The 21,815-nt window shown below is 35.6% G+C and overlaps 1 protein-coding gene across 1 annotated transcript in view; it reads right to left on the minus strand.

Annotated features, from left to right (window-relative positions):
- Positions 1–21,815, minus strand: part of UNC5D (unc-5 netrin receptor D) — a 3,101,373-nt gene that overhangs the window by 138,160 nt on the left and 2,941,398 nt on the right. Inside the window, exon 14 of the mRNA XM_044083087.1 lies at positions 18,812–18,961. Coding sequence (XP_043939022.1) covers positions 18,812–18,961 — 150 coding nt within the window. The remainder of the gene's footprint in view (positions 1–18,811; positions 18,962–21,815) is intronic.

Raw genomic sequence — 21,815 nt, forward strand, 5'->3', positions numbered from 1 at the left:
TTTGTAGAAAAAAGGAAGTTGCTTCAGCATCAAAGATAATTAGCAGAGTTGTATATTCCTAAACACTGGGACAAGATCATGTAACAACAAATATATCTGACAAACTTTACTTCATCATTGAAATGTCACTGTATATCTGTATATATCCATTCTTTTGCATAAGGTTTCTTGTTTTTATATATTACATCTATTTTGATTGTTCTTATTTTCAAAAAAGTTGTAGAAGCAAGGAAACACTCTAGTAGATCCACTAAAACACTTTATTGAGCGTTTTTGTTGGCATTCGCATCACAACTTCTTCAGAATACAATCAGTCAACTCCACAGTAAATCCCAAGCCAAGTTAGGATTGTTTAGATATGCTCAGGATCTTGAAGTCGTGAGGTGAATGCTGACGAAAGTGCTCAATAAAGTGTTTTAGTGGATCTACCAGACTGTTTCCTTGCTTCTACAACTTTCTTGGTTTTTCAGTGTTCTTATTTTCCTAATAATAACAACATGTATTTTTTTTTTCATAATACTCTCATTTTTGTATATCATTGTTATTTTTTATGGTTCTAGCTTGTGACTGAAATGGTCAGTTAACACCCTGAAATAAATAAACAAATTCTCTGTCACTGACAGAAAAAGGGAAGGGGGAATAAGAAAGCCTTATGTTTGCTTAAATAGGAGAGCTCACAAGCAAGACAAAGTCAAAAGCTGTTCTGTCAGGGTTTGAAATTGTGTCAGAATGAGCAGCTTCAGCACTGATTGATTTGATTGTAAGATTAAGGTAACTTCTTTTCCAGTTTCTGGTTCTGTTACTCACAGGACCCTTGACCTATTTGTACAAAATACTACATTAGTACCATAGGCCTGCATTGCTAACTGTAGTGCCAAATACAAAGAGAGTTGGTGTAGAAAACTACAACAATCCCGGAAAAAAAATGCTGACCTGTTGGGAATAAGAAACATAAGAGGTGATGAGTATTCCTTTGGGACTGTCCCTGACTCCCTGAGAGATTATGAATTGTTTGTCTTCCCTTTCCCTTAAATAACTAAACCAGAAAAGTATGTTGTCCTTGTCCTTCAAAAAAATATATGGTGCAGACTGCATTTAAATTGAGCAATGCTGAATTTAGTGGCATTTTTTAAATTCTTTTACCTGGAGGAGCCAGTAGTCAAACCACAGCTAGAGATAAATTTTCTCATCCTCCCACCTCTACCTGTGTGCTGTGTGCTGTGTGACCTGGCTGGCTGCCCTGATCAATCAGTTCCTAATTTCCTCCTTGCCATGTTACTGGAGTCTGGATTGGAAACAAGGGATTCCTGGCTGGAGCCTGGGACTTACTACAACAATACAAGCTGCTTCGAGTTCTGAGTCTGGCTGCTTGGCAGCTTCCTTAACTTAACATATTACTTTATTAAAGCAGCTCGCACTGCTGCTGGACATCACTGTGTGTGTGCTGCCTGCCCACGCCCATCGCAGCCTGCTAAAAAATTATAATCCAACTTTTCAGGGCCCGGGTTCATTCATTCACTTAAACTACATTCTCTTAGTCATATTTAATTACAGTTGTTCAACCACCAAATATGAACAATGTCTACGAGTAGAAACGGAAGTAAACACAGAGAGAGTGTAAAAACAGTCCAAGCCCGCATCCCAGCTAAATTCTGCTTTCCAACATGTTGACAGTCTGCCTCACAAAGCTGATGTCATCCTGCTTGCCCCACATGTGATGATGTCAGCAGCAACTTCGAAAAAAAATTGAAAAAAAAAACGGGAAAGTTTGATAATCGAAGGGGCCACTCAGAAATATATGGCACTCCATTATTTTGCCCTCAGAACTGGTAAAAATTGAGGGATTCAGTACATTTGAGAGGTATGTTTAGTGGTATCTGTAATGGTAATAATGTTTCTTTGTGTACCGATGAACATTTTCTCCCCAGCACTCCTTTGGAAACAAGTAACCCTCTTAAATATACTTTCCAAGCAAACAAACTCAAATAAATAAATATATAAAAACTGAGGTCCCATCTGCTTAGTAAGTGATCGATCAGGTAGATGCAAAAGATCACATGATGCTTATTGAAAAAAACAGTAGCGGAAGTTCTTCAGTGCCCTGGAAAAACTTGCCCCAGTCAATAAAAAACTAACTGGGGTGTCACCTTTAAAGGGCCTTTAAATGGTATTATAGGATAAACCCAGTCAACAATGAGTAAATAAAAAATAAACTAATACAAATATTTTATGTTGAATGGCCAGCATCAGAAGCATTCAGTGGTGCATGTTATGCATAGTTGCATGGGTCTATAACATACAGATAGCACTATTTTTTTAAAGGCAAATTTTACACGGGTAGTTTTCAAGTGAAATGCATACACAGCAGAAGGTCATACATGCAAATGATTGACTAAATATGTGTAGCAGTTGAGAAGAGGCATGGAACCTGATTGGTCTGCATTAATGTAAAAGTATAAATTGGTGCAGTTCATAGTCAACTTTATTTTAATCTTAAAAAGCTTAACAGTGATGCATTATGTTACTTCATTTGACTTTAATTTCATACTTTCCAGTTCATATCTTTATAACTTCAAGATCTTTCTTAATCATCTCTTTAATTTCAAAATCTGTCACATCATTTTTAATGCAACAATTTATATTTCTTAATACGTTTTTTAAAATCTCTTTTAATGCAATCTTTGAGAAAGATGTCTTACAGCAATATTTAAACACTTTATTTCTATGTTTAACATAGTTTTAGTTTCACTCAAATTAAATTCCTCTTGATTTTCTCTTAGTCTGTAACATTTGTACTTCTAATCTCCATAAATTTCTTTCTCTGCTATTGACTTTTCATTTCCTATTATCTTACGCTCTAGACAATTTTCCTTTTCTTTCTTTTACTGCCTTCATATATATTCTGTTCTGATTCTATAATTCCAATTTCTTTTTCTTTACAGTCACAATTTTCATTACAACCTTTCTGTTTAATGCATTTATAATAATCACGTCTATACTTTTTTATAAAGTATGTTTCCCAAAGAGTTCAGTATTAAAATGAAATGCTTGCTTAGTTTGTATTATGTCTCATTATTATGCTATATTTCATCAAAGTGGACAAAAACTACTTCTGGAGACCAATATTCAAAGGAAAAATTCACAAAATGCACAAAAGAAGCAAGTAATCTTTCAATATAGTCTGCCAGATGACTCAGCTGAATCTCAATGACTATAAATTATTAAAAACAGCAAACTTTAGTTTTAAAGTGGCATTCTACTTATGGCTATCACTTTAGTAGCAGTTTGTGGAGAGTAAATCAGTTCTAATTTTATCTAGTACTCTTTTATATGGTCTAGAATACTATCATGGGTCTGAAACCAGATATTAATAAACTTCATGCACTGTTCATAGGCACCAAGGTATCCTTGAGCTGGAAACAAGTATAACTTCATAAAAGGACTACTTATGTTCACCAAGTAAGCTAAACTTTGAAATAAGTATTTTGAGTAGGAAAGAAAGAGTAACATTTGTTTGAAAACAGCCTGTGGCTGAGATAGAAGGTACAGATATCATAATAGATTTTGTATATACCATATGGAATGTCTGCTTACTGATAACATAACATCAGCAGTCTGTGATTGGTCTCCTAAGGAAAGCCACTGATCATGCTGATGACTGTGTTCATGGCAACAAATCTGTGGGACAACAGCTTAGCTAGTGACATGTGGATATTTCATAAAGCCATGTGATACACTACTGCTCAGTTGTAGTAGCCAAAATAAATGTAGGACTGGTTTTAAATACATAACTGTGTTCTTTTGACAGGTAGGCCTTTTGCTTCAGTGTGTATGAATGCACTAAACAGTCCAGAGGGCATCAAGATCAGAATGGAAGGAGTATTTCTAGAAGTTTCTAAATGAAAAAAAACTTTTTAGAGGCTATACTGCCACATACACAAGCCTATGTATGATGAAATAAGACAGACAACAAACCTTAAAAACAGTGCAAAAAGTATACTAAGAAAAGCAAAACTAGGGGAAAGTGGCAGTGACATTAAAATCAATGCAGATGCAGCAGATATAATCAGGATGTTGGGTGTATTAGAGGACAAATGGCTCCTGAGGGTACACACAGCAGTATGGAGAGAGATACAGAGAGAGACATAGCCCAGATGACTGAAGAATAAAAATTCTAGCTCTAGTGTGCAAGAACAATTAAGGTATTTGCACCTACAGGCAGCATGCAGCTATCAAACAGCTATCAGATGCATTTCACACTGCATTAAAACATTGTAAAATATGGCATATAAATGGATGAGTAGCAAAAGTGAAATGAAAATGAGCTGTTCAAATTCACACGGGGGCAGCACATTTGATCAGGTGTTTAAAGTGAAACAGATAGTGGTGAAGAAGCCAATGAACTGGTAATAACACTGCAAATTGGAATTATGTGATATGGACAATCCTGCAATAATTCAGTGTCAGAATCATTAGTAGAATTAAAGCAGGCAATGTAGAGGGATGCAGGGAAACAAGCAATAACTATGCTCAGACTCACAGAGGGGATTTAAGTTTGGAGTGGGTATGCATCAGGATTTGAAATCTGAGCTCACTTTTGTTCATCAATGGACAGGTCAGAGAGGACCGATCAAAAAATGCTGCTATGTGCATATGACATAGTGCTAAAAGTAGAATCTGACAAAGAACTTCAATAAATGACAGACTTTTTGAAAGAAACAGTGAAGTATTGTGGGATGAAACTAAGCATTGCCAACAAATGGAGGATATCAGAATAAAGGGAAGGTGGCTTAATGGATAAGGTGTTTGTCTTACAAACACAAGGTGCAGGGTTTGAGTCTCACAAGGGTTAACTGGCTAGGCTTAAAATGGCTCGCAGGGGCAGTTAGCCTAGTACTAAACTATGAACTATGAACTAGAAAGTGTGATAAAAGTGGAAATGAGTGGAGCAAACAGTCAATAGCTTGAAGTATCCGGGAGTTGTAGATGATGAGAGGGGATGTCTGAGTGAGGACGTTAGTGCTATAATCAGAGATGATGCATTCAACTTTCACAAAGTGTCTAGGACAGTGAGCAACCAAAAAATGAAAAAGAAGCTAAAAATTAAGGGGTAAAAAGCAATTGTGAGTTTAGTGCTTCTGTTTGACACAGATATCTGGGCAGTGAAGTTAGCTTGACATTATGAAGATGAATTGCCCTAGATGGTTAGCAGAATGTACACTGATGATGCCAATGTAGCATAAATTACAAACAAGGTCAACTGACCACAGAATGTGATAGTTTGGTCACCGGTGCAGAAAAGCAGAAGACAATTTAGAAAAGCAGATTTGTGACAGTCAGGAAGAAGGCAAGAGGAAGCAAGGACATCCTGCTGAGAAATGGCTGGATTACCTGAGAAAATGCATGTGACAGGAGGGTATGACTGCTGAAGAAGGCATGATTGTGGCATTGAGTCATACAGGTGCAGATGATACAATATACCACCAACTCTATGTAAAAAATGAAGAGAAGGGACAGTGACAGGACTAAAAGTACAGATTCTGATACAGCATGTAAAGTTAACGACTCTTTCCATTGACTTATAGATGAAAAAGGTAATTTAGTCTACAAATAAGTCTAACACTAAAATTGTATTGCATTTTCACTGTGTGGATTTCCTTATTACATATATCATTCATACATCCATCTATCCATCCCCAACCCTTTTATCCCATATTTTGCCCATGGGGTCAGGGTGTCACTTTACCAGCAAAAATCATCTAGAGCCAGGGTTCATACAGCCAGTAGCTATATGTGTATATCTATATGCACACACAAAGCGCAGACATGGTTATTATCATAAAAACAAAGAACTGGTAACAAGATCATTACTTAACTAATGAAAATACTGTGAAAGAACAGGTTGATAGTTTTTAACTACCACAGAGCTATGAATCAAGAAATATGAATTGCAAAATGCAGAAACTAAGTTCAATTTTATTAAAAATTAATTAATAATACAATTTTGGAAATAAAAGTTAAATAAACATTTTTGTATAATTATACATGAGAAAATGAAACAGAATACAAAACTAAGGTTCATGTCTGCAGTCATACAACAGTACAATCAAGCAACTTGCACTTGAAAGGCTGGCATATACATTTTTGACCTTGATTGTAATGCACATCACTAACTCAACAGTGAAACAAATGAATGCAAGGTTCCATAAAACTGCAACCGCTTAAAACACAGTACAGGAGATTAAAAGGATTACTATTCCGTATGAATGGGGAAAGACTGTATCAGATATGTAATGCAGCAGTTGATTCAAGTGATGCATTTACTGATGTGAAAGACAAAGTGTATATACATTTAAACCCAAGGAGAAATCTTAGGAAAGGAGGAACATTAATCACAACCTGTATATTTTAAAAGATTAACAGGTTTTGCCCAAAAATAATTTTCTAAGATATTACCCAAACAAATAAATACATTATCTAAAATGCTACCATACTTGAAGACTAATTAACCAAGCCACAGTTTTCAGTATAAGGTCTTCTTATTGCCTATCTTTGTGTTCTACTTGAAAGTTAATTAGAGCAGTCTGATGTGCAGGCAGACAGAATGCTGCAAGTAAAAAAAAATCAATACAGTTAAAGGTAGTTGAAAGTTAAAACAAAAGAAACATACTTAATTCAGAACATTGAGAGTATAATATAAATATGACATCAAGAAAGTCAGTTTGCTGATACAGGGGATGATTTTGTCAACTCAGATGGTATTCTTTGAAAATAAAACAAGTAGGCTCCGTCAAAAATTAAATAATCCTACCAGAATATTTAGTATTTCTAAAAGAATCATAATCATACATGAAAAAAGTAAGGCACACATCAAGCCTCAAAAAACAGCATGGTATTTAGAGAATATTTGAAAAAATGTTTTTGAAGCAAAACAAACTGATGAAAATGAGATTTCCTTAAGCCTAAGAAAGTTGCAGGCAGAAATTAATAATCATTGCTAGTATATTGGATAAAGAAAAAAGATGAGGACAAATAGAAAGAAAAAAATATTCATTATTATTATTATAGTCAATATTTTCACATACATTTGTTTGGAAAAGAGATGCTATTAGTAATTGACCTCCAACAACCTTGAAAACAACGTTAACACCACCAAGCTCAAACCGTTTTTAAAACTGCAAGATAGAAATTGAAATTACTACCTTATGAATTCAGAGTGCAGTATAAAAAGGAAACAATAACATAGCTGATTATATTCCTGGATTACCAATGACTACAACCGAGAAATGAGGGAATGATGATAAAATAAGAGACGATTACATAAATCTAATGACAGAGTCTACAGTCCCAGAGGTTTGAATTTAAAAGAAATAAAATAGAAATGGAGGCTAGAGTAAGTACTCATGCAGCAGGTGAAAAACTTCTGCAAGGCTGTCAGATTAGAAAAGAAAAATAACGTTCTATATGTTATAATTTAAAAAAATGTGATAAATGTAAAGATGACATAACAATGCCTGAAGTTAAATGATGTCTACTAAAATGGACAACTCACTGCAAAATAAGATCTTCAGCGACTGAACAAGATCCTCTACAAATAGTGAAATAAAGAAAAAAAAAATACTAAAGAGAAGCCATGGTACCCCAGTACCTGGGGGTGGGGTTACAAAAACTCTACTACCAGTACTGTAATATCTTTCAAAAGCACATGTTCCTAAACAGATGTTAGCCTTGCTCAATGCAACCTAGTTGTCTTAAGTGCTCATTTCCATTGGCCCTGTTAATAATAAAGATTGGCTATTTACAGACAGATGATATAGATTTCATATTATTGAGTCTATTAAATCTTCATCATCCTATGGCGCAATTCCAGTTCTAATATTTTTTTCCTCAGTACTGGCATATCATAGGTTCAGGAATTCAAATGTAAGTACTAGGCTATCTGCCCTTGCAGGACATTTTAAGCCTAGTTAATTCCCCTTTTTGTGCTCTAATTAACTACCCCCATTTCGTTAGAATTTGGTCTTAACCAACCCATGTATGGGGACTGAGACTGAACAGGGTTCTTAGGGGTGTGGTTAAATTATGCTTCATGCAATTTAAGATGGATCCAGGGATGTTGTCAAGACCCATCAATGCAGTATTTTCAGCTTTTGATAGTGCTTTTATTACTTGGCCTTGTGTAATACCTAAAGACAAATCAGTTTCAGGTATATCTTGAGAGACAGGCTGAGGGGATAGAGGGGTAAAGTTAGAGCTAACTTTATCAACTAGTAGTTTCACTATACCTTCAGCCTCTTTGTATGCAACATAATTTAGAATCAGTTCAGCACATTACTGCATTGTGCTTTTCAAATCAGGAACATAACATAAAACTACCTTGTGAATGTCTTTGGCTTGGTAGACATTTTACCTCAAACTTAGCTTTGTTGGAATTTGTTAAGCTCCTGAGTTGTTTGTTTATTGCAGCGACAAGGGCTCTAACACTCTAGGAATTGCTCTTCTTACCTTTGTTCAAAAATCTTTTCCTTTTATTGTAAAGTTTATTGATATTATGGTTCTACCATGTGGGTTTGCTGCTCTGAGTTGTGCTGCACTTATTCCTGTGGGGCACAGCTGTATCTCGGTTTACACACTGGTATAGTGTATTGGTAAACATTTTTGCATATTCAGTGGAGTTAAATGGGGTTAGAGGGGATTTAAAGTTTGTCAATGTGTAATTTAAGAATATGTAGTTTGTCTTAAATAACATTTCTAAATTTGATCTTCCATTCAATCACACAATGCTCTATATTCAACAATGTTCAGTTTTGACAGTTTTGTAGTAAACAAAGAATCCAGCGTATGAGAATAATTCCCTGTTTACATCAAGAAAATAATATTATCGAAAAGTTTAAATCTAAGCTAAAGATTACAAACAAGAAATCTAAATTAATTAATATTCAGTGTGATAGTGGGATATGGTAGTAAAATGCATACATTAAGATGATTTATGCAAGTGACAAGCCAGGTAAAGATTTAAGGACCAGAAAATATTATGGTGGCTTAGATGTTATGAAAACTCTGTATTTGTTAAGAGGTGACTTGAACAATCTTTCTTTAACAGATGGTAGAAAATAACACTGTACACAGTAATTGTTCATTTTTAAATCACGCTTCCATATGTAGTTATTTACAAATATGATGTTTGTGGAAAAAATCAGAACCGATGTAACTTCTTTGACTTATTCAACAAGAAAACCTAAGCAGAAACTGGTCATAGTGCTTTGCAAATTAAGTCAATCACATCTATGTTTTAATTATGCACAGGCATGTCAAATCCACTGGTGAGGTCTTCAACCATGGACGAGTTCAAACATGTGGAGGATTCAGGGTTGTTTTGTCATAGTATCCTCCTTGAGTTATGCTTTTCCAAAGAACAAGGGTGAAGTTTCACGAGTAATTAGATAATGAGGTTGGACCACATGACAGATGTGACAAGCCAAGAAGTGAAAATAATAGCAAATAAATGTTCAATTATTCATGGAGCCACATATTATTGAGCTGTTTATTAACTCGTATTTAAAAATAATTTAAAAGGAAAACAGAAACTATTTTTTGAAGCTTATGTAGCATTGTTTGCTACTTTGACTTTTTCTTCTACATTAATTACTTTTGTCAGTGTTTGAAGAATTGTATATTAGTTGATGTTATTTCAGTTGAAAGACATTATTTGGTGTGTCATTTATTTTACAGAAAAAAAGACGGTCTTCTGATACCATGCACCTTTTGTGCCCCATTTACCTGTTATGTCCTTCACAGGGGTAGCAATGGGACACCTTTTCAAACAGGAGAGAAAATGAAAGGAAAAGACGTGACAAAAAGATAAGTACACGTGGCTACATGTACAAGTATAAAGATACAAACTGGGCATCAAGTTTGCCAATTTGTGTGGCAAGCTCTGTATAGATATTGCTGCACCCACTGCACTTCTGTTTGTACATGTATTATAATTTTTGAATGATTTAATTGACTCACATTTGTTGTTCATCATCCAGACTATACTTTTCTTATTGTCTTTTGGTCTTATGTTTAATTGTTTACAATTCACTATGTCCATATATTTATGGCACAGCTGATACCCTTCCCAACATCTTTTGTTTGTCTTCAGAAAACTGGGGTATACTTGTTCACTGAGTTCATTGACTAAAGAAGCAGTCAAGAGCACTCAAAAGGAATCCATTTTGAATTGGGAGTATAAACTACTGCTCACAGCCATTTCAGTTATGGTAGGTAGTCATCTTCAGAAACATGGTGTCCACTCAATCACCCAGCTTGATGCTGCTCAGTGAATCAATCCATGCCTGAGTCCTTTTGGGGGGATATCTACAAAGGATAGCAGGAGGAAGAGATTAGGATGGAGCAAGTCAGAGAAAGAGTGTTTTGAATAATTTAAGGGCTTAGGGCTGTGTAGCTAATAAATGAGTTAGCAAAGGTCATTGCAAAGAGTGTAAATCCAGGCTAAGGTAAAGGGGATAGAACATATCTTAAAATTTGTTGGATCTTTATTATTTTACTTGCTCTTTGTAATGTTTTAAGATCAATTAATTGCTTTTGAATTAAATTCATTTTTGTAATGTGATAATGATAAAAGGTTTTTAGTATGAAATTAGTGTACTGTACAATGCACTTTTTTCTAATAAATCTGATGATGCCTTGAATCACTGTAAAAAAAGGAGACAAAAACACTTTCTCTGATTTTGTTTTTATAATACAGTATGATAAATTTTTGCCTGTGGTTTCTTTTCTAACTGATTTCATATTTTCCTGCTTTTGTTTGGTGACTTTTAGCAATGAAACAAGCACATTTTTTATTTCATAAACATTCCTAAATTATGTCTCCTATATCTTCATGAAATTTCACCTTTCTTGACTTCATAATCATTTTTTTTTTGTTGATGTCATATTTTTTATCCCTCCAAGATCTTCATTAGTCTGTATAAATATCTAATCTAATGCTTGGCCCACCTATGGGGATTTCTACCATCGCCACACACCTACTTTATTGGCATCTTCCTATAACTTTCTTCTCTCAAGTTTATTCTCTAGTATTTTGAATTTGGCAAGCTCACTCTAGATTATGAACAATAATGTCACTGCTCTGCAACAAAATCCAAATATAACAATGATGGCTTTTCTTCTGTAAGATAAGAAGAAGTACTGTTCTAGAATTTTGACTTTGCAAGTCTAACAAGGATTCAGAGGTACTCTTGGTTAGAAACTCTTCAAACAAGGCCTATTAGATAAAAGTTTTGGAAGGGTAGCCTTTAATTAAAAGTGTTCATTAGCTGTTCTGTCCACCAACAATCATCAAATATTTCCTTTACAATGACCACAGTATATTGGGTATGACATATACTATATTCTTCTGTGGGTTGCCAGGCTATACACTCTAGCAACTGCAAAGCTGACATTGCTGGCAACACAAAGTGACAGATGAGTAAAGTTAGCAATAACCAATTGCCTCCACGAGAGAAAAGCGATTGCTTAATGACTTGAACAAGATGTTGATAAAAAATACATGTTTAAATGATTCAAAATTCAAAATAAGAATAAATCATTAAAAAATTTGAGAAATGAACAGGCCTGTTATATTCACCCCCCCCCAGCAAGTCTCTGCTGCCACACACCTTCTATTCATGTAGCTGTGGCACTGAGAAATGACAAATTCTTGGCAAACCACAGTCTCAGTGTTTAAAATAAAAATCTTGACAATCACACACTGGTAATTCAATGGGGTTTGCAGAGAGCTTGCCCCCCTGCAAAGTGAAGTTTTTATGGAGAAGAAGGATTTTCAAGATTCCCCCTTTTCTGGGTTTTTGATCTTTATTGGCATTTCTAGGGAATACATTTCAATAGGGGGCTGTGTTTCAATGTGCTGCATTTGAAAACAAAAATGTATGCAGGATTTGCATCAGTTTACTGCTCTGTGATGCCCTGAAAATATCACTCTAACTCTCTTTAACAAAAACGTTCCATAGCTTACTTCGCCCCACTACTATAGCTTCCCATTAGGTAAAGCATTTCATTATTTCTGCTGCTCATATCTACAGTTTCTTCTATAACATAACACTAAAACACACACACATTCATTGGAAAAACTCATTCATTCATCATTCATATTCCCTCTCTGAGAAATTATTATATGGTGATATATATATATATATAAGAAACTACTGAGAACAATACAGTTCTAAATTATTTCAGCCTTCAAACAATTTAGAGATTAAACTAAAGCTGTCTAGACCTCAGGCATGTTCCTCCAATCTCAGGAAGAGATGTACACAGTTATTAATGAAGATGAAAACACAAGTGAAATGAGGGAATTGCCAAATTTAATGTTAAAATGGCCCTTGACTCACTGAAGTGGTCTTTCTTATTTTATGATTTGAAGCAAACAGGCATTAGCCACAACTATATGTTGTGGATTAGAGCACTATATTCCATTCCAGTTTTTGATATCATCAGAACTTCACAGCTGAGAGGGACACCTGACAAGTATGTCAATTGTCCTCAAATTTGTTTCTTCTGGATAAGGAAAGAAAAAAAAAAAAAAAAAAAAAAAAAAAAAAAATAAATAAAATAAATGTGAATGAGATGAAAGATGATAGATGATAGAATAGATAGATGACAGTGTATAACATTGTATCACAAAATCAACAAAAGAAAATGACAACATAAAATTAAAAACGTGGATTAAAAAAATCAAGAAAGGAGGAAGAGAATATAATACATGAGGATGAAGGGAAATAAAGTATACTAACTTACTAGGTAGTTAAGTTATGAACAAAATTAACTATGAACACAAACAATAACTTGAACTTGAACTTTTTTTTGCTTAACTTTTAACTACTTATATTGTTTCAATTTGATTGTTTATCTGACATGATAATCTGACACAAATTTAAATTTTTTTTAATTTTTTTTTTTGTTTTTCCCCACTTGCACTTGACTACTACTACTCTTTGTGTGTGTGTGAGATGCAAGAACAAGTAGACAATTCAGTTATAGGCATGTTTATATAGAAAGAGAAATGTTTGGTAGATAGAAAATGTCAGATGGTAGATAGGATTCATCTGCAGAATAGAATACTGTGCTGCCTTTTAATATATGTCAGTGTAAAAATGAATGCAGTAAGCATAAGAGCAAATTCATATAAAGCAGCCCAACAAATGCAAAAAAATGGAAAAAAAAACCAAAAAAAAGAAAAAATGGAAAAAAAAACAGAAATGCTAAACAGACATAAATTCAATCCATATATAAGCCTAATATGTGCCTTTCAACCTCTTGTAAAATGGGGACAAAAAGTAAAAAAAATAAGGCCCAAAAATAATATAGTTTAGACAAACTTAATATTTATGCTAGAATGACAGGATTTGTGTTATCATGCACTTATTGAAGGATATGAAGTCTGAAACTCAAATTAATGTAATTATTTCATGACTTCTACGCTCCGTGAATTGCAAGAGAACTACAAATTTTATGTTAAATAGACAAAAAATATGAGTCAAAAATCTAGACAGTCTGCAAAAATGTGGACAGTTAAGTGGCATGATGTAAGATGCAATCCAATTATTTGGGAAAATTCATGGGTTTTAGAGGTAACAAACATGAAGGACATAGAGATTTGGGTTATACATGCTTTTGCAGCATAGTAATCTATTGGTACTCACTTTATTTATGGCTATGTCAGATGAAAAAAAAGAAAGCAATTTCCATCTGTAGCGGTTAGGATTTGTTTGCAAGAGGCAAATCATTATTTTACAGTCCTGTAGTTTGAGTTAGCAGTAATTAGGGATGAGATGTAATTTTTCATTGTTTAAACAGTCATCCTCATCATCATCATCATCATCATCATCTTCTTTCAGCTGTTCCCGATAGGGGTCGCCACAGCGGATCATCTGTTTCCATTTTTTTCTGTCCTCTGCATCTTGCTCTGTCACACCAATCACCTGCATGTCCTCTGTCACTGCATCCATAAACCTTATCTTAGGCCTTCCTCTTTTCCAGTTACCAGGTAGCTTCATCCTTAGCATCCTTTTACCCGATATGCTCAGCATCCCTCCTCAGCACATGTCCAAACCAACGTAATCTTTCCTCTCTGGCTTTGTCTCCAAACCTTCCAACCTAGGTTGACCCTCTAATATACTTATTCCTAATCCTGTCCACCCTCGTCACACCCAGTGCAAATCTTAACATCTTTAACTTTGCCACATCCAGCTTTAACTCCTGCATTTGTGTCATTGCCCCTGTCTCCCACCCATATAACATAGCTGGTCTCACTACCCTCTTGTTAGACGTTCCCTTTCACTCTTACTAGTACTCGTCTGTCACAAATCACTCCTGGCACTCTTATCCATCCAATCCATCCTGCCTGTACTCTCTTCTTCACCTCTCTTCCACACTCACCATTACTCTGAACTATTGATCCCAAGTATTTAAACTCATCCACCTTCGCCACCTATACTACCTGCGTCCTCATCATTCTTCTATCCTCCATCTCATTCACACACATATAATCTGTCTGAGTCCTGCTGACCTTCATTCCTCTTCTTTCTAGAGCATATCTCCATCTTTCCAGGGTCTGCTCCACCTGTTCCCTACTCTCAGTACAGATCACAATGTCATCTGCAAACATTATAGTCCACAGGGACTCCTGTCTGATCTCGTCTGTCAAACTATCCATCACCATTGCAAATAAGAAAGAGCTCTGAGCTGATCCTTGACGTAATCCCACCTCCACCTTAAAAGCATCCATGACTCCCACCACAGACCTCACCGCTGTCACACTACCCTCGTACATATCCTATACCACTCTTACATACTTCTGTCACACTCCTGACTTCCTCATACAATACCACAACTCCTCTCTAGGCACCCTGACATATGCTTTCTCTAAGTCTACAAAAACACAATGCAACTCCTTCTGACCTTCTCTGTACTCCTCCATCAACACTCTCAGAACAAACATCGCATCTGTAGTAATCTTTCCCCGCATGAAACCCTACTGCTGATCACTAATCATCACCTCCCTTCTTAACCTAGCTTCCACTACTCTTTCCCATAACTTCATGCTGTGACTGATCAATTTAATCCCTCTGTAGTTACTACAGCTCTGCACATCACCCTTATTCTTAAAAATCGGTACCAAAACACTTTTTCTCCATTCCTCAGGCATCTTCTCATTTTTCAAGATTTCATTAAACAATCTGGTTAGAAACTCCACTGCCATTTCACCTAAACACCTCCATGCTTCCACAGGTATGTCATCTGAGCCAACAGACTTTCCATTCTTTATTCTCTTCATACCTATCCTTACTTCCTCCTTGCTAATCCATTGCACTTCATGATGTCCACATCGTTAAGTGTTTCAATTAAGGCTCCTAGCTTGCAGTCATCTGCGAACTTCATTAGCCAAAGACCTTCTGTGTCAGCCTTTAAGTCAATACAAAAGGGGAAAATGTACTTAATGTTGCAATCATATCCAAGAATGAAAAGAACAAGGTGGGAAAAAGACGTGTATATAGTTCCCTCATCTTTGTTTTCTGTAAGGCAGCAAACAGCATATTCTCCCACTGATGGTGAAGCAGATATCACTCATCCCCTCTTGTTGAATACATGGGAGAATAATATTAACTATTTCTGATATTTTAACACATTTATTTTACTTTCATATATTTTGACTATTTTGCATTTCAAGAGGAATTATGGGGACCACTAATTGCACTATTTTCCCCATATTTGCACTCTGATGCACTACTTATTATTTGACTGACCTTCCTAATGTGGATACTGTGATTCACTATTTTTATTTGAGTGACCTTCCTAATGTGGATACTCTGATGCACGACTTTTTATTTGACTGACCTTCCTAATGTGGATACTCTGATGCACGACTTTTTATTTGAGTGACCTTCCTAATGTGGATACTCTGACACACTCATTTTTATTAGAGTGACCTTCCTAATATGGATACTCTGATGCACAACTTTTTATTTGAATGACCTTTCTAATGTGGATACTCTGACACATTCATTTTTATTAGAGTGACCTTCCTAATGTGGATACTCTGATGCACAACTTTTTATTTGAATGACCTTCCTAATGTGGATACTCTGATGCATAATTATTATTTGAGTGACCTTCCTAATGTGGATACTCTGACACATTCATTTTTATTTGAGTGACCTTCCTAATGTGGATCCATGGACAAAACATACAATGTTACTGCTCATTGTAAAGAGCTTCTAGACCACTTCTCATCCTAGACAGTAGATAACATTTACTGTATTAATTATGCACCAGAGAAAGAAATAGTATCTACAAGGTATTATACTATGAGTTCTAAGTTCAATGGCTTTGATTTGCATGGAATTATTTTCTGTACTTCACTTGAGTTTCAGCATGAGATGTAATTGGTCAACACAATCTGTAAGGGTCACTTTAAACATAATGTGGCTATCAAATTAGCAGTGTTGACAAAAGTAAAATTATTCACATCTTCTTTGCATTTAAAATTTTTCCTCTTTCATTTTATTTTATTTTTTTTTTTTTGGGTCAAGAAAAGAAAGAAAGAAAAATTTAGCAATTTATAAACTATTTTTTTTTTTGTGTTTGTTCTTGTAAAAACAAACAAATATACAAAAAAAAATCATTCTCATTCTTCCACAGAAGACATACAAGTCTGATACATTTACATGTGTGAATGTAAACATGTATTAAAAACTTTACTAGGAAAGTTATCCAAAATGTGACAGCTGTCATTCTCAAGACTGGCAAAGCTTTTGTCTTTTTCTTTTAAAACATAGCTGCTGCTCAAACAACTAATTACTGAAAAGACCTAATACTACAAATATAGTACTTTATTTATACTTCTAAACAAAACTGAATTCTGAACTCAGTAATGCATCTTTAAAGAATTTTTGCAAGGGCCTTTACTCTCTTACACTCTATGACATGTAGTCTGAATTTCCAGGTACTTGTTATTACGTAAACTATCCATGAGGTCTCATTACACTGTGGAGTAAAGGAATACATCAAGATAACAAAATCTCAGAATTAGTATGCATTCCCTATAATTTCCAGTTACATTCCACACTTGCAAGAATCACAATTACATTCACTGGTATTTCTATAGGCATGCCAACAATAACGTACATTCACTGGTATTTCTATAGGCATGCCAACAATAACGTACATTGCATTTTGAATATGTAGCGTACCTAATTTTCTTTATGAGGCAGATTTAAAAGTGGATATGGATGAAAAGCTCGATACTGCAACACATTTTTTTTCCATGAAGCTAAAGGGAGATCATTGATATTTCACAGCTGTTGAAAAGTCCATGATTTTGTACAGTGAACAAATCATCAGAAATCAAAAGATGAGTTCTGATTTTTTCTAGCTCCCTTTGTCTTTTTCAAAATTCTCAAAAAACCCAGGTATCCCTAAAAAAAGAGTGACCACCTTAACATAAAAAGTACATGTTAATATGTATCTATATCTACAGAGGGACAGAGGGAAAACAATACATCTGTATGTGTTTATGCGGTTCCCCTTTATAATCAAGAAATAATGAAATCTTGAATTTCAGTAATTCACGACCATAAAGGCAAATTTTTAAAATGTTGAAAGTGCATAATCGTGAATTTGAATATTTCGAATTTGCGCTTATGGCTTTACGTTACGAGACATGCGCTGTTTAGTTTGGATGTTGTTCGGCGTAGTGTGTGTGATTTATGTGGAATCTAAAGTGAGTGAGTGTTTTGTAAGGGTTTTGGGTAGGCATTTGAGTGTATGTGAGATTGTTTGTAAGTTGCATGTGTGGGTTAGGGTAGGAAGGTGAACGTATGAGTGTATAATTGTTGGATGTATTGGTGTTTGTCTATGTGTGATGTGTGTGTGTGTGTGTGTGTGTGTGTGTGTGTGTGTGAGGGACTGTGGAATGTCTGGGTGTGAGTGTACTGTCTTTTACTGTCTATGGGATCTCGGAGTTAGTATATATATAAGCAGGGGGATGCAGACCCCCACATGGGGGGTGCAAGGGGGCTTGCCCCCCTGCTTATGTGTAGTTCAGGTATGTGGATGTGTGGTGTTTTGTTTTTGTGTGTATTTGTTTTGTAGTGTAGGTGTTGTGGTTTATGTGTGGTGTTGTGTATGCTGTCTATTCAGGATTTGTAGTTTTGGGATTGTGAAGGTTCGGTATTTGAAGGTTTCACCTTTATGGTCGCTAAATACTGAAATTCGAGATTTCAGTATTTTGTGATTATAAAGGGGAACCATTTATGCACATATATATATATATATATATATATATAAATATATATATATATATATATAGAGTGAGAGAGAGAGAGAAAGAGAACAATTATATGTATAAAACTGATGCGCTGGTTTCAGTACTGCTATCAGTATCTACATACATGCTATTATCTGTAAGACTGCCTGATAAGCAGCAAGTTATATCTGTACTGTGCATTGGGGAAAAATATTCTTATATTGTGGACGTATTATACCAAATAGCCTCAGAATTATTACACAGAAAAAAAAAAGTCAAGCATTAAATTGACAGACAACTGTCTGCAGATGTAAGCATATATCAAACCCATGAAATGTATCAAGCTAGTATTAATGTTCTATAATCTAAGCGGTGAAGTTAAGTCAATGTGTGGCTCAAAATACTTTCTTTATGCTCTCATTTACTGTCAGTCAAAACAGCAGGTTTATTAGATTCTTAACAGTTCTAAATGACATTTAATTAATCACTGCCAGTTACCTGACATGTAGTAAATGGTTTAATTCTCCAAAGGAATGGTGGAATATCAAGAATGGAAATTTGAAGGCTAAAGGTGTTTCCTTTAAACTGCAGTAACCTCGGTTCTTCTAATAGCCGTCCTCCCTGATTTTGTTCATCAATAACAACATCCTGAAAAAGAGGGAAATAATTTATAAATATCATGTTGCCTGTTGTACATGTATAAAGCTTTAAGCTTTGTTACGTAAAACATTTCTGTTGAACAGCATCTGCACACATATATTGTGCAATTCTGCTTAACATCTGAACAAGACAAAAAAGAAAATGGGGCAGAGCCCAGAGACAGCTTCCTTTATTACCTAAGTCATGCATCTCACGGAAATTCATACAGCATTTAGTAATGCAATACGGCATGAAACTGATCAATAAAAGGAGTGCAAGCTGGTCTTAACAGTACATATGCAGTTATAAGATGTAAAAGTGCAAACCCATATCACTGGAAAACAAACCCAGCTTGTTGGAATAAATAAATATATATATTACAAAAACATGCGTCTAGAGCATTTCTCCCCGGGCCTCGGCTGAAAATTGGCTTTGTTCCAAGTCAGACTTTCCGGGTAAACAAATGTTAAATAAATAAATACATTATATATATATATATATATATATATATATATATATATATATATATACACACACACACACACACACATATACATATATATATATATATATATATATATATATATATATATATATATATATATATATCGCACGATAAAACTATATCTAAGAGGTACTATCGAACACTATATTAAAAAAAAAAACTCTAACGAAGGAAGGTAAAAGAACTAGAAAAACAAATTTCCGATTTGAGCGCTTTTGTTCTTTTTTTTTTTATTTTACTATTTCAGGCATTGGTCCAGAAGGACATTTTTTAGACATTACTCTTGTCTACTGATGTCTTACATGACTGTTTTGCTTCATGATTTATTGTAAAGACACCTTCAGAAACAACTTCCTGGATTTCAATAGTTAACATCTCACGTTTAAGAAAAAGAATATTGGAAAAAACCAATACATGCGTATCAGCAGACTTGTCAGTGATGAAAACGTGTTTTTTACAGAATGTGAAATTCTCAAAGGCGTTTTTTTAGAAAGAAACTACCCTGCAGATTTCATTTACTCTCGCTTTGAACAAGTTTCTATTTGCAGGCATTCTCACCACCAACCCATTTTAAAGTATGGGTTTTCTAACATACGCAAAAATAAGGGCAATTACAGTTCTCGTTTACCACTACCAAGCTCTTTGGATTACAACATTAGACAATGTATCACAACAAACTGGACCATTATTAGTGTTAACCAAGAACTTGAAGCGATTTAGGTCCCACTCCCTCATTTTGTTTTAAAAAAAAAACATGACTTTTAAAATGTTTGCTTGTATCTGAGAACAATGGTACAGTTTGTCAAATGCTAATAATGCAGGCATGTTGTCATGTGGTCATTGTATTTGTTGTAAATACATTTTAGTGGGAGAACAGCTCTTTCTGTCAGCATGGAGTTTTACCGTAAATTTTAAAGAAGTATTTAATTCTGGTTCCAGTTGAATTGTTTACATTGCGATTTGCTCATACTGTGGATCGTTCTACATTGGTAAGACTATTCGTAAGCTTAGTGACAGAATAAATGAAGTTTGGCAACAAACTAAGTTGTCCCGGGACATCTTCATGGGGGGAGTTTAGGTTAATATTAAGGGGAGTTAAGTGGGTTGGGGAGGTGAAAGGGTTAAGTGGAGGCAGGGAGGGTTGGGAGGAAATGAGATAATGATGGGGAGGGGCTTAAGAGGTTTCAGCTAGTGTAGTTGGGTCAAGCAATCACATTTGGTGTGAGCTTGCTAAGGCAAGGTACGTCCATGATGACCTGGAGTGGTGCTGTGTGGTGAGGTAGGCCTTGGAAGGAAGGTGGTGGGATGGTTGATTTAAAAATAAAAAGTTTCTTTTTTCCCTTTCTGCGGTATGGCTTGGTCAGGTGTTCAGGGCTTGAGGGGCCTTTGTTAAGGGTGATCTTGTTAGTCACCTTAAGGTAAGTTGTGTGTTGCTGATCGGTGGTTTGCTCACAGGGCCTGAACGGCGAAGGAGCAAGTGTGTCAGAAACTTGTCTGTCTGTCATACTGGGCCTGGCTGCTCTAGTTGCTATTCATTCATTGGGGATGTTGGGGTGTTCAGAGAGGATTAATGGGGTTTACCTGGTTCGAGTCTGAGTGTGGAAGGGGAGCTTGGGGCCTGAACTGGTGCTTGACTGGAGTTTGACACTGTTGTCCCTGTCAAGTGAGCTTGCTGGCCTGATGTTTGGGGCATTTTGGCTCCTGATGGTGTTGTTTCGACCGGACACAGCAGTGTCGGTGTCATGGCTTGGTTCATGGGCTTTGGCGGATGATGGTTGCTGGGGTTGCACAGCTGCGGTGGTGGTGGGGGGTTGAGCATTGCTTGCAGTGTTGGCCAGCTCATTTTGCACCTTTCGGGTGCGACCTGTTGGTTGTTGGTGAGGATCACTGTTGGAGGAATGGCTGTCAAGAGTGTAGAGTTTGGGAGAAAATGCAATACTGTTATAAAAAAAAAAGGGAACAAGTATTTCATCTTCTTTTCTGATGTCTTGCAGATTGTTCGGACAGAGTGGCTTGCATGCATGCTGTTGCCTGGGGATAGTTGTTTGGCTGTGGTGTACTTGCTGGCATGGACTGGACGGGCTCTGCCACAGTCAAGTGGTGAAGTTGTGGGCTCTGCCGATCATTTGATGTGATGGAAGGTGGCTGGGACAATGTGGACTATTCATTTCATTTTGTTGTTAGAGCAAATAATGTTTGTTTTCTGGAGTTATGTGATAGATGAGCATCTTGCTAAAAGTAAATTATTATGGCAAATTAAGTTGGATGCTACCTGTTTACCTGGGTAAAATGATTTAGTCTCAGTTTCTTTCATTTTGAAGCTGAAACCGTTAGGTAGGTAATCATTGTTAAGTTTCC

The sequence above is a fragment of the Protopterus annectens genome, chromosome 9.part0, assembly GCF_019279795.1.
Source record: "Protopterus annectens isolate FY-2018-M chromosome 9.part0, PAN1.0, whole genome shotgun sequence".
Classification (NCBI taxonomy): Eukaryota; Metazoa; Chordata; order Ceratodontiformes; family Protopteridae; genus Protopterus; species Protopterus annectens.